Below are 14,370 nucleotides of genomic sequence, written 5' to 3'. Positions count from 1 at the left end.
GGGCGTCCTAGGCAAGGGGTCTTTAGCACATCAGTGATAACACTGCATTTTAAAAAAGGCAATTATTTAGTAATAATAACACAAAGTAATGACAAAAGTTTGACAAAACTTTTAAAGCACAGTGTACTTTAGGTCACCAGCAATTCTTAAAGTGCAAGATTTGGCCAAGGCCAGCAAACAACTAAAAACATAGGTACTGTCCAAAGGATTGTTGCCGTCTAGAGGCTGTCTACGATGGTATGAAAACCTTGTATTGAAATAGGTTCTGGTATTTTTAGTTCCAATTGGAGAGTATTCCAGGCAGAGGGGGCAGCAAAACTGAAGGCTCGCTTCCCCATTTCAGTTTGAACCCAGGGAACATTCAGATAATAAATAATATGCATTTGTTTTGTTCAATTATAAAATGTTAATTCAAAAATGACTGAACAGGGCTTTGGCTGAGGTTTGATGACTTTTTTTAAAATTAAAAACTAAAACTAATTTCTATGCATTTTTCATCATATCAGAGTAATATAATTAAATATTTAGGCAATACCTACAAGACATACACTCTGGTCACTGACAGGCCAGATCAAGTGAAAGTGAACATCAGTGTCAAAAATTGAAGTTTCACCTATCATTCACATATCAACTCTATTTTATGGAACTGTTCACAAAATGTCAGTATCACTTGTAGAAAAAAAGATACAAAGATATAATCAATATGAAATGAAAGCTAAAAAAGACTAAAATATGTAAATGAACTATTAACTTTAATGATAATATTTTTTCTTGCTTGTATAAGTGATATTTTAAGTCTGTGAATCTGTAGGAACTAATTATTCAACAGTACAAGAATATAGAAAGGTTATGTACAATTAAATTATTTGTAAAATATGCTCTGCTATTAGCTGTATATATGACTTCAGTTGTACTATGCATGTTAATAAAAGTTTATTAGCATATTTGTAGTGTTTGAGTTCCAGCAAAGTCTTTTAGTATGACTACTGAACAAAGTGACAAACTGTCGTCCCTGTGTCACAACATATTTGTGTTCACAAAAACTTATCATTTAAACATTTTTATCCCATATTGATCACAATTGTAGTTTAACATCATAGTTAAAACCCGATGTTTCATTTGGTATCAATTTATTATGAGAACAGCATGTTTTGTAAATTTGCATAGAGTAAAAAAAAAAAAAAAGATGTTCATTTTGAGTCCCTGTGTCACACAGCAATAATTTAAGTATGTTTACTCAAAAACTTAATTTCTGTAAATTGTAACGTGTCATGTGAAAGTACTGAGACCTATTCATACATGTATTAAACATGGAGACAAGTTATTTAGTTTTCGACACAGAGCTTATTGAACATGAAATGTGTCCTCCTGTCACCGCTTGATCTGGCCCTGATGCAGTACACACTATGCCTATATTTTCCAAACTGTGCAGCATACATCTCCAATAGCATCGTTTTCTGATTGACTGTACAAACTGGGAATGAGCCATATACAATGGAATTTGTCTCACCACATTTTGAGACTGAAACAAAAATATTTGTATTGTACTTCTCATTATAGCATAAAATTTCCCTTAACTGTTGCATCTGTGTTGAAATAGACTGCACATTAAACATCTGTAATCTTCAATGTCTGATGTCCTTGTAACTTTACAGTTACACAGTTTACAGTTTTTGTTATATGACTTCTCAGAAGGATCCTACAGATTGTTTTATCAAAGTCAATTAAAGCTGCAGTGCAAGATATTTTTTTAGCGTCACTGACCAAAAATTTAATAAACGCCACTAAGCCTTGTGGTTTGACAGGACATAAGACTTCCTTACTTATGTTTTCGGGCTGAAGAATGTGGACTCTGTGATCAGCTTCCTGACCAATCACAGGTGTTTTCAGACAGGTTGGGAGGTTCATATGTGACTGACAGCTGTAACTCGGTGCTTAAATTCAGTCAGTTGTGACCAGGATGTGATTCTACTGCTCTACTCCATGTCTCAACACGGAAGTATGGAAAAATGACTTCACTTTTCCATAACAGTGTTAGATCATCTACCTTCATATTCACTCTTTTGATTTAGACCAAAGGGAGAGATCTGCAAAAGGAAGGTGTGTGTTTTCAAATTCTTGTATTTGTTCCCCATGAGTTTGGCTCCTGCAGCTACTAGCACAGGACACAAGGTTAGTGAGTTTATTTCAGTTTGTTTATAATGATACTTAAAGTGTCTGTCCCAACAAAAGTGTTCAAGTTTAGTCCACATTAAATTGTGGACTTAAAGTTTTTCATATTGTTTAACTGCTGCTAAAGTAATAATGAAAAAGAATTACAGTAAATCCATCAGCTACAGGTCCAGCCTCTGAACTCTGATGTGCAGCGAGTCTGATTTACACAAATAATTTAGAGTTATGCAAGTGTGTAAAAATGTTCTTGACTCATTAAAAAATAATGCAAAATTAGACCACAGTCTAGGTAATGGATTGAAACACTGCAGCTGTATGTAAAGGAAAATGTTCATAGTGTTTACTGTTTACTTTTATTTAATCTAGAAATTGCCTATTGTCCATTTTAATAGCATCTAGTGACGTCCTGATCTGGAATTTTTTGCTTCTGATCCGACCTGATTTTTTTAGTGATTAGTTTTGCCTATACCGATCCAATACTGATCCGATTTGGACTTTTTACAATTAAATTTTGATTTAAATTTGCAGATATTATTTATAGGTTATTATGCTATTATTTTCTTGAGATCACAGTTGGGCTGAATGTGGAACCTGAACTAAAACAAGTTTGACACTTTTGACTTATAATGACTTTAGTATAATTTTTGCACTTTCCAAATGCATACTGTGGGACAAATTAGAACCTTATATTTTCCACTGTTGTAGTGTGTGTATGAACAGGTCCATCCAGGTATTATATGGGGGTGCGTTCGGTGCCGTGCATTAGTGATGTGAAGCGGGTTACTCGCGGGTTGGGTTGGGGTGGGTCAAAAGAATGTCAGTTTATTTGCGGGACAGGTTAGGTCGGGTCAAATAATTCCACAAAAGCCCTATGGGTTAAAAAAAAAACCTGACTCGCGCATCACAACCGGACCTCATAATGAGTACAAAACCAAAGAAAAACTTAGTCTGGTTTTAACTCTTTATAAGAGGTGAGAAAATTGTGATTCAGATTGTAGATCGTAACTACCTACAAGCTTGACAAATCATCTTCATGACGCGTAACTCAGCCCTATATCATATTAGTCTACACTCAAGGTTACCTAACTTTTGGTTCTTGCTAACACATTTAGTCCTACTAACTATACTGACTACTAAGATGTCAATCAAAATGTGCTCTGTCACATTTATCCGGGTTGACAATGGGAGAAATTATCTAAACAGCAGAATGAGATGTTTAAATATGAGGCTTTCTGATAGGAAATAATGTTTATTTTGTCTCAGATTTTTGCAGATGCTTAATGAGATACTCAGCTTCCATAACACATGCATTTTTACTATTTTAAGTCAGATCTCCAGAGGTTCTAATACCACAAACTGTTTATGTTGCAAGCTCTCTGTGAAATACTGTAACTCCACTAATACTCAGGCCATTTAAAATTAACCTGAGCAGAAAGCTTTTGCACCACTGTGCTGCAATGAAAAGCAGATTATATGCTGAATTTGAATACATGGTATAAGATTTTTAGTTCGCCAAATTGTACATGACAAGCAGTAGATATGAGAGGGATTCCAACACAACCTGATGTTTAAAAAAAAATTAAATAAAAAATCAGACTTTCAGAATTAGCAGGGTGCACAGCGTCCCCTCCTGAGGGTTATTCAAAGGTGATGTGAGGTAAGGGTGCTGTAAGCTGCTGCTGCTCCTTCCACATATCGGTGCTATAGGGACACACATGTACTGACTGAATGAGTAATGACCCACAAGATACTGGTTAGTGGCTCTGACTAACCTTGACACCTCAGCAGTAAAATCACAGCCAAGGACACAACAGATTCATCCAAAAATACATTTTCCCAGGAGAAGCAAGGATGGATTTTAATTAACCAGAGGTTTTTTTCTTCTATAGTCACTGCCATCCCTGATAACACACCTGCACAATTGATTGAATTACACATCAAATGATACCAATTCAAATTCCAGCCGGATCTGACACTTGGAGGGAAAAACCAGTGACAGCATCAATGCTTCGTCACTTCAGGTTTCATCCAATCAGACATTACTTTGCCACTGGCAGCAGGTGACAAAAAAACATAGTGTTCTACTGACACCTACAGGGACCTGAAAAATTACAATTCGGAATACAGACTACAGGATACCAGTTTTTAATATTTAATATCCAACATATACTGTATATATACACACACAAGAACTGTGAATAAACAGTTTAGATAGCATGTTTCAAAAGTATGTGAATAAATATGTGAATGAAATACACTGTTTTTTCGCTGTTTCCTGAATGCAGAGAGAACCAACACAAGCTTTATGATATACCATAACACATTAAAATACATGTACTCACCCCTCCCATTGTTATTCCGTCAATAAGAGCAATATATGGTTTCTTGCAAGTTCCTTCAAACAAACAAAAACAATGTGTAAAAACATAGGACATTTAAACCCCAAAACTGATCAGCATTAGAAGTTGGTTAGAATTAGTAAAGTAGGTGTAGCTTTGGGTGGAAGTCTAAAACTTACCAATAGCATTGTTCAGAATATATTCTTCACGGAAGAAGTCCTGTGCAAGAGAGTCTCCGACCTTTCCTGCTTCTGTGACCGCTGAGGTAAACAGGTAACATAACAGCAATGAACCGACACATTTTATCAGTGCATGTCTACCACCCTGTTCACTTTCATTTTGAGGGTGGGTTTGTTTGTTGTTAGCTTTATGGCTGTTTATTATCATTTCAGGGTTCGGCCAAAATGTTCTCTTCTGAGCCAATACTGATTATAATTATGAGCAATCAATAGGATCAATTTACATTTGTACTAAAAAATTGTGAAACTTTACAGGAATGTTCTTGAGGTAAAATAAAGCTGAAGCACATCCTCCCTTATGTCTGCTGTGTGTGTTGTCAAGAGATGAAAGGCTGAAATTTCTGTGTGTTTAACCAGAGCTTTGTCTCCCAGGTAGAACTGGACGGTAAACGAGAAGTGCAGAAAGAGGAGAGAGCCATATAACTGGAGTTACTGCATTTTTATGTTGCTCACCCCACGCATGCTGCTCTTATTGAACCAGAGGGAAACACATGATAAAGGTAGAGGACATCTGCCCACACTGATAGAGGGTCAGAATTGGAAGTAAATTTATAAAAATTTGAATTTTATTATTGATATTGCTGCCGACAGAATATTGCTTGTGATCCCACAGTGGAGATGCAAACAGAGGCAACTCCATGACAGCCTATGAAAGACATTTTCAAACTCATTTATTTTACTGGATTAAAAATATACAAATATAAATGTGAATATCAGCTCAGTAATTGGCCTATGCCAACTTCCAATTTATTTCATCCCTTAATAGGGACAATGTCTGCAAATTAACCAGAGTAGGATGTCCTTTATACAGAGCATTATATATTCTGCATTTCATATCTTACATGTAATGTCAAATAATTGGTATTTTACCTCTGATGTCTCCACCAGCACAAAAGGCTTTTCCTCCCACTCCTTTGATAATCACGATGTCTGTCTCTGAGTCTTGCTCCCATTTCTAAAATGGCAAAGAAGCTGATTTACAGATTGTTTATCACCAAAAACAACAAGCCAACCTCTTCAAATGAACATGAGCTGATATGACAGCTAGAGGGCAAACTATAGAGGGTAAACTATTTATATGACTACCACCAAGCATGAAAAAGGATTTTTACAGATTCATACTATTTACTGATGATATAAGAAATATATAACACTGAAAAGATGCATCTATCTTTGTCATTTTTACAATTTTCACAAATATCCTTCACTTACTGATAACTGCTATATCAGTCGGCAATGGAGGTCAAGGGTTAATTTCTAAAAAGAACATGCAATGCACTGGTTGTGTGGAAATGGTTCAGTTTCCAAACAGATGACACTCAACAGTCTAAAGTACAAATTATGCCATAGATGCAGTGCATCTAAAAGGCAGCAGCACAACAAATTCCTTTCACTCAGTGCATCTTGCTGAGTCACTCACTACATTTACAAGCACACCAACAGATTACATTACTGGAAATGGCTAATATTGTGAATTTGATACAGGTCGTGTAAACAGCAAACTCGGTTTAGATATGTGTAGTTTGGCCCTTTTCCATATGGAGCACTACCATGTGGTTGGTTAATGATATTACTCAAGTTCGTGAGGACTGACTGTATATTCAGAATAAGTCTCAGCTGGTATTTTTATGTATGTCCGTGCATCTCTGTGCCCAAAGCCCATTTCCATTTAAAATCAATTTCAGCACCACAGATACTTGTGTTTTGGTGTATAGTATTCCGTGCTCATCATATACTTTCATCTTAGTTTCATCTTTCAATCTGAATTCCACATCAGCCTGCTCAGATATTAAGAGATTATCAGATGAATAATGTTGTCATTCCCAGGACTTTATAAATCAATTGCACACATGAAATCAAATGAAGATCTATATTACTGAGATAGTTTTTAAGCCATATCCTCCAGCTGTAGATCTAGAGCACTGGTGGTGTTGAATAACACACAATCGGCCTCATGCACCAACATTCTGTTAAATTTCTCTTATATTTTCTTTTCTTATTTTTTAAGAGAAAATATAACAATAATTTAACATTTGGTTTGGTGCAGCCGAAGTTGAATCCTCTCATTTTTTCTCTTAACAAAAACTTAAGAGGATTCAACTCTGAATGCACCAAACATTCTTGCTGTCCCAAATCTGCTCTTATTCAGGTGCGCTGAATGTTGAATCCAACTTGATTGTAAATGGGACAGGTGTGGCCAGTTGTTTGTAAGAACCACATGTGACACCCACTAAACATCATTAAAGGGTAGAGGTTGTGGCATGTTCAAATAGCTGACTCTGGGTCAGTATTTTCAGACATGCCACCAAAAAGGGCGTAAGAAATAGAAGAACTTTAGCAGCAGCAAAACTGAAATACTTTTAAATCAAGTCAAACAAAGGAAACATTTCAACTTTCAGATGGTCAATATTGGTGTCACAGGAACAACAAAAACACAGCAGTGGCCACACATACGTGATGCTGTGCATGCCATGTCAGCAGAGGGATGAGCATTGACAGGGATCCAAAGAAAGTAGCTTGATATAAGAATAGGTGTTCTATAGTTTTGCAAGTAAAAGTACTAAAAAAGCGGGATCCAAGTCATATTCTCTTGGAGGAAAAATATGGTATTTCATCTTGCAGTCAAAAAAGAAAATTATTTTATAAGTGTAGGCTGGCTATAAGGAAAACAACCAGACCAACACATATAGACTATGGCTGCATCAGGGTCTGAATGAAGAATGAATGAAAAATAAATAAATAAATAAAAAGGATATTTTTCACTGCAAGTTGGGGAGCCATAGTATTTTTCCCTTTCCAAGAAAATTTGAAAGGACTTATTGGACACCCCCCATCTTTTTTATTTATTTATGGGCTATCATGACAAAAACAGATTTTAGAGATAACAAATTAAGGTGGAAAAATACTTATTTCCACTGTGCCCCAAAGATGTCCCTTTGTTTAAGTTTTGCTTTTATTATTTCTGATACAAAGATGCCTAGGCGATGCTCCACGTGTCAGTGATGCTGCTGTGTGTAAAATTATCTGTATTATTATTGTTGTATTATTATTTTGCATTATTATTGTATACAACAATTTCCCCTGGGATTAATACAGTATTCTGATTGTGATTATGTGTTTCTGTGTTCCTAAAATTCAAAACGTGTTTCTGTGCATTGAACAAATACTTCCTGGGTTGTGATGTTTTTCTCTTATCTTGGTAAGAGTGCACTCAACCACTCGTAAAATTTTCTCTTGCCCAATGTAACGACAAAAATAAGAAAACACTGGTGAATCCACAAACTTATGGGTACTAACAAAATAAGAGAATATGTAGGGTGTTAGCAGAAATAAGAGATCATTTGTTCATATATGGTTTCTTACATGAGGACCTATATGTAAAAAACCAAACAACATCAAAGGCCAAAGCAGCAGTCCAGTACTCTAACCTTGAGCTTGGGGTAGATCTGTCTGATCATGGACAAGTTGAGAGCATTCAGGACTTTGGGTCTGTTCATGGTGATCACACCAGCTCTGCCCACTTTGTCCAGGAGAATGTCCGGCTCTGCCTGACTCGACATCTGTTCCAAAACACACAGGGATACACCGAAAAGGACATTAACACTGAGCCCATTTACATGCACAACAGTACTCCAATCATTATCTGATTTCTGAAGTTATCAGATTATTATTGATCATGTAAACAGGATAATCTGATATGTTTTATTAGATAACAGCAGTAATCTGATTATGAGATATTAGATTAACCCACCTGGATTTCTCTGCAATACTCCAATGTCTTCCTGCATCTATACAGGTTAATCTGATTTATTTAGTTATTTTACATCTGCACATGTGTAAAAACAATTAGAATAATAGAAAACAGAAGTTATGTAGTCAAACATGAGCGGAAGACAATAACAGGAAACAAAAATTAATGTTCTTGGTGACAAAATCCCTTCAGAGAAAAATTAGGATGAGGCCTGATGTGAAAAAACAATAAATCAGTAGAAAACAATTGAAATACAAACCAACGCTGAACAGTCAAGGTTGTGCTTTTCTGATTTTATTTTACATAATAGGACTGTGCACTGAATGTGTTAATAAGGTGTGCAACTTGCTATAAGTGTTTACATCAGTCACAATTATTTCATGAGTGCTACAAATCAGATGGTGAAACTTACAATAACATATTTTATTATTATTTTGATACGGTTTACCATAAAATATGATTATCACTCTTTTAATCACATCTCACTCCATAATTTTTCTTCTGCTGTGAGTTCAATGGAGATCTAGCAGTGGTTTATTTTGATTTCACACCTTAGCCCAGTATTTCAGTAATGGGCTTTGTATATTTAAGTGATATCAAATATGCCAAATTTACATCTTTGATAATAATGTTTTTTGTTGTTTTTTTTTAAAAATATATTAGCATTAAATTTTTAAAGACCATAGGAAACCCTGATCATCACAGACATAATATCTCAGCCAAAAGTTTATGTTTTTAATGTAATCACAACTACATGATAAATCTTCGCATGTACTTCAGTTAGAAAGTCATAAGTGTTTCTGGCAACTGATCAGTTTTCCAGTTTTCCTCTTCCCGTAAATAACAATACATCACTTGTGACTGTTGAAACAATTGGCACAATCATGCATTTTCTACTGTTAACATTTCAGTTTACATATTAACTTTCTGATTCTGGAAAGTTGCAGCTTTTCCGTGGCTTGACTCTGTTTCACTTCCTTTTCAAAGATTGTTCATGCAGGCAAACAGTAGCACCTGTCCAACACTGCAATAATATAAATATGCTATGGAAGGATACAAAATGCTGCATAACAAGTTTTTAATTGTTACGCATCTCCTTCTGCTGAGGCTTATTAAACAACAGCAACATGATGGACATTAGTATATTGGTACAGTCATATTTTCGCTATTGCCAGTGGAAATTATAGTAGCTTCAGTGCAGCATTGTGTGAGATGTTTCAGAAGACTTTACTCACCATGTGACCCTGGATTCGCTGCAATCTGTACAGGCTCCGCAGTCTACAGGAAAGAGCCCGGACAGAGAGATGGTATTAGTGCATTACAACAGGATACAAATGGTGTCTGAACCAAGAATTTCTTGCTGTCATTATAATTGTTCCTATTCATATTAGCAATGTAATAACCCTTTTAATGTGCTTGGAAGGCAGTAACAACCGATTATTTTTAATGTATTTTCTTAGTTACATTCATAACTAATGATTTTGTTTATTATGCTTTAGTCTTATGACAGGTGAAGTTATTACTGTTATTAGAAAATATCAGAAATATTGAAAAATGTTGTGTATAAAACAAGAGCATTATCAGATATGAAACAGAAGCGCATACAATACAAAGTACATCCAAAAAAAAAAAAAAAAATTGATTCTTCGAATAAAAGTAAGAAGTTAAAAGATCAGCAGCTTTTGTTTAATATGACAAATAAAAATAACAGACATTTCATCCTGAACACACTCAGCACAAACACGGGGGAGTTTGACCTATGATATACTTTCAAAACAGAGTCACATATCAGTGCGTAAATACAAACAATTAATGCCTCTACCTCAACCTGTTCACACCATGTTTGTCATTTTTCAACAACACAAATGTCACCTAGCAGTCAAGTCAAGCAGAGAGAAAACACCGGCTTCATCGTTAAGGGCCGTGAGTAAAATCCCGCTGTCATTCTGTTACATACCTGCAAGCATGTGTCAGGACCGTCAGGGACATTGTTACTTTTCACCTATTTCGTGTGCTTAAGTGGCTGCACTTTAAGATGCTGCTTGCTTTTCAGTCTTGCAGTTTCTTCGTTTACTTCCGGGGAGAGGTGGCATAGTACGCTCTGATTGGCCAGCGTGGCTTGCGTCAAAGGGGTGGGGGCGGTGGAAGCATGGCTCGCGTACCGTTTGTTTACTGACACTGCCCTCTGCTGCGTGGAGGACAACACAGAAACAGTACATTCACAGAACAACTCACACATTTTACACTTTACCTCTTACTAAAAGACTAGACTATAAAAGACTCTGAGTCCAGACAGACCCTATTCCAGGATGGATGCATCAGCGGGGTGAGGGGAGGAGTGGATGAGATGATTACCCATCATGCCTAGTGCCAACAGTACAACCATGTGGGTGCAATGTTATGATCTGGGGTTGCTTTAATTTGACAGATCTAGGCAGAGTAACAGTATGTGTCCATAAAATGAGGTCAGCTGACTTCCTGGGGTTACTGAATGACCAGGTTTCAAGATCAGTGGATTTTTTTCTTCTCTGATGGCACAGGCAGATTACAAGATGACAATCCCAGGATTCATCAGGCTCAAATTGTGGAAGAATGGCTCAGAGAGCATGAGCTATCATTTCCATACATGGATTGTCCACCACAGAGTCCAAACCTGAACCCCACTAAATATCTTTAGGATGTGATGGCGAAGATATTACACAATGGTCCAACCATTATCAATACAAGACCTTGGTGAAAAATTAATGCAACTATGGATGGAAAGAAATGTGCAATTTAGTCTAACGTTGCAAAATCATTGCAAAAGATGCCACATTGAAATACATGTCATAATCAAAACTATGGGTGGTTCAACAAAATATTGTATAAATGACTTCTCGTTTTCATTGTATAACTAGAAGCACTCGGAGAGCGTAGACCTCCGCCAAGGCTGATCAGTGCCCCCCCCCCCCCCCCCCCCACGCCAAGGCGGTTATGTTTTTGCCAGGGTTTGTTTGTTTGTCTGTCTGTCTGTCTGTTTGTCTGTCCGTTAGTGTGCAACATAACTCAAAAAGTTATGGACAGATTTTGATGAAATTTTCAGGGTTTGTTGGAAATGGGCCCCCCCGTGGGCCCCCCCACCCCCAGTCACCACCAAAATTTAAGCATTTCTTCCTTATCCCATTTCCAACAAACCCTGAAAATTTCATCAAAATCTGTCCATAACTTTTTGTGCCAGGATTTTCCTGTGACTATGTAAAGGGATTGTAGAAGCCAAAAATGTAATAACAACTGATAACATAATAAATTTATCATTTTTAAAATGTAATAGGCCAATAACGTAACAAAAGTCCTGAACTGATAACATGATAACTTTTGGCCAATAATGTAATAACTTAGACAAAGCTTCAGTGGTTACACTCACCCTGCTTTTTTTTTTACAATCCTACAATTTGCAAAAAGAGTCATGTTTTGATTATGATCACTTTATTTTTATTTTGTTGGAACTATGCATTACTATGAAATATAATATGAAACATAATACATCTTAAGCATTGTTTTTAGTTATTATTCTATCAGGAGATGATTAGACACAATGTTTAATTACATGTGTTTGTTTTTTATTGTAAGTGAATACAAAATGGATTTTTAACATGGTAGGAGCTTAATTATTGATTAATGTTAAAGAAAGATGGAAGAAGGTTTCTTCATTTCCTGAAATCTTCCTTTAGTCAGAGCACTGCTGCAGGAGCTGCTAGAGGACTGGAGGGAACAGAATCATAACAATTAGTTATAATAAAACAATAAATGTAAACTATAATAATGGAGTTTGCTAAAAACATTAATTTAGTTTTCATATAAAAATCAATTTTTCCTTAAAAAAAGTAGACATCATCTAACTGATATTTAGCATTATTTAGTGCTAAACTGGCTTTTCTCACTGTAGTTACTCCACTCACTGTGCTCTTGCAGAGAAATGGACAGTTACTGCTGTCAATGTTTATGTTCATGTCCATGTCCATGTCCATGTTTATGTTCATGTTCATGTCCATGTCCTTGTTCATGTCCATGTTCATGTCCATGTTTATGTCCATGTTCATGATCATGTTCATGTTCATGTCCATGTTTATGTTCATGTCCATGTTTATGTTTATGTTCATGTTTATGTTCATGTTTATGTTTATGTTCATGTTCATGTTTATGTTCATGTTTATGTTTATGTTTATGTTCATGTTAATGTTCATGTTCATATTCATGTTCATGTTCATGTTCATGTCCATGTTTAGGTTCATGTCCATGTCCATGATCCTGACCATGGCCCGGTTTGTGTCCATGAGAGCCTCCATGGGGCTGGGGAGGGTGTCCCCCTGGATAGCCAGAGGGGTACTGGTTAATTTAATGCAAAACAGATAAGAATAATCCACATCTGATCATTTCTGTTATACATTGATGTTTCTGTTCCTACAATTTATATTATCATATTCAGGTAATTTTTATCTCTTACACAGACAAAAACAACCTTTTTCATCTGCAAATTCAGCTTATCTGTAACAGGTACATTTGCTCAATTTTGATCATTCAAAGGTCAACAGCGCACTTAACTAAAATTTTGCATTCTGTTAAGGCTCAGGCTAAGGCTGGTACTTACAACAAGGAAACAGGTTTTTTTTTCTTCTGTCAGTGCGCTCTATTTTATAATTTTTCATAATTATGAGTTCAACCAAAGTGAATTTTTCAACAATTATGAAGCTAAATAATTACCACAATTTTAAAAACAAACAAAAAAATAACATTTAATTTGTTTTATAGAGGTGATAGAGAACTCTGTGGTTTTATTTACCTTGGCTGTGGCCAGACATTTCAAATCCTCAGATCCTGAAACAACACCATGAATAAATCATTATTTTTTTTACTTTCAACCTATAAATATAATTTCTGGATGGAATAACGTCCGTATAAAGTGAGCTGAGGAGAACTTACTGTGAGCTGGAGTGCAGATCCACTGACCCAGGAGCCACTAGCTGCTCCTTTTATTAGAAACCCCACCTCAAGCTGAGGCAGCCCATCATCATCATTGGGGGCAGAGCTTGCCCTCCCACTCTAACATTTTTTTACTCTGTTGCCTAAATGGGTGTGTGTGCATTATATTTAACACAAACTAATAATGGGCCATACTCTTAGATGTGGATTCCAACCCAAGGTACACCCTGTAACATCCTACTATTTACAATTGCATAGCATTGTTTAGGTTATTTAGGTTGCACATATTTAATTACACTGAGACCAAATTTGGATGTTCAAGCAGTCAGGTATTCATTCTTCTTTATTATATCAGAATTTGTACCCTTCTATTCTATTTTTTGTTTTTTTGGTTGTTGTTTTTTTCATCCTTTCAGAAAATCATATGAATTTCACATGGGGTCACAGGTGAGGTCCTGTGAGGTAATGTGAAATTATGGCTGTACCCCTGAAGTGAACACGTTTACATCCTGTATTGAAAATGTATACTGTTACTCAGGATGTGATTTGTCAAAAAAAAAAAAAAAAGAGAGAGAGAGAGGGGGTGGGGTGGGGATGTGGGTGTTTGTTTGTTTTTTTTCATCATGAAAAAACAAGCAATCAACAGGCCTAATTCTTTTTGAAGTTAATGATAGGCCCTATTACACGTCGAACAGTTGAACATTCATCTTTAATGTAAGTGTTTAAGGACATGGAGGTAGGTTTTAAGGAACCCCAAAATGTCCATGTGCCATTTTCAGTACTTGAGCTCTAAACTTAGCAGGCACCACACACAACCTGAAATACATCTTGCCCACCAAATGACCTTCACATCCACTTACCAAGTAACAACTCATCATGAACAAAATAACCCTGAGCACTATCTCCAGTT

General features: G+C 36.1%; 1 protein-coding gene across 1 annotated transcript in view; it reads right to left on the bottom strand.

Annotated features, from left to right (window-relative positions):
- The window catches only part of hibch (3-hydroxyisobutyryl-CoA hydrolase), a 35,944-nt gene extending 25,370 nt beyond the window's left edge, over window positions 1-10,574 (bottom strand). Inside the window, exons 1-6 of the mRNA XM_030125427.1 lie at window positions 10,459-10,574; window positions 9,737-9,779; window positions 8,179-8,310; window positions 5,621-5,705; window positions 4,691-4,771; window positions 4,515-4,567 (exon numbers count right to left, since the gene is read on the bottom strand). Coding sequence (XP_029981287.1) covers window positions 4,515-4,567; window positions 4,691-4,771; window positions 5,621-5,705; window positions 8,179-8,310; window positions 9,737-9,779; window positions 10,459-10,490 — 426 coding nt within the window. The 5' untranslated portion in view covers window positions 10,491-10,574. The remainder of the gene's footprint in view (window positions 1-4,514; window positions 4,568-4,690; window positions 4,772-5,620; window positions 5,706-8,178; window positions 8,311-9,736; window positions 9,780-10,458) is intronic.
- Window positions 10,575-14,370: the final 3,796 nt, after the last annotated feature.

The sequence above is a fragment of the Sphaeramia orbicularis genome, chromosome 21 (genome assembly GCF_902148855.1).
Source record: "Sphaeramia orbicularis chromosome 21, fSphaOr1.1, whole genome shotgun sequence".
Classification (NCBI taxonomy): Eukaryota; Metazoa; Chordata; class Actinopteri; order Kurtiformes; family Apogonidae; genus Sphaeramia; species Sphaeramia orbicularis.
Note: the sequence above shows the minus strand (reverse complement) of the source record. Positions and strands in the feature narration are given on the sequence as shown.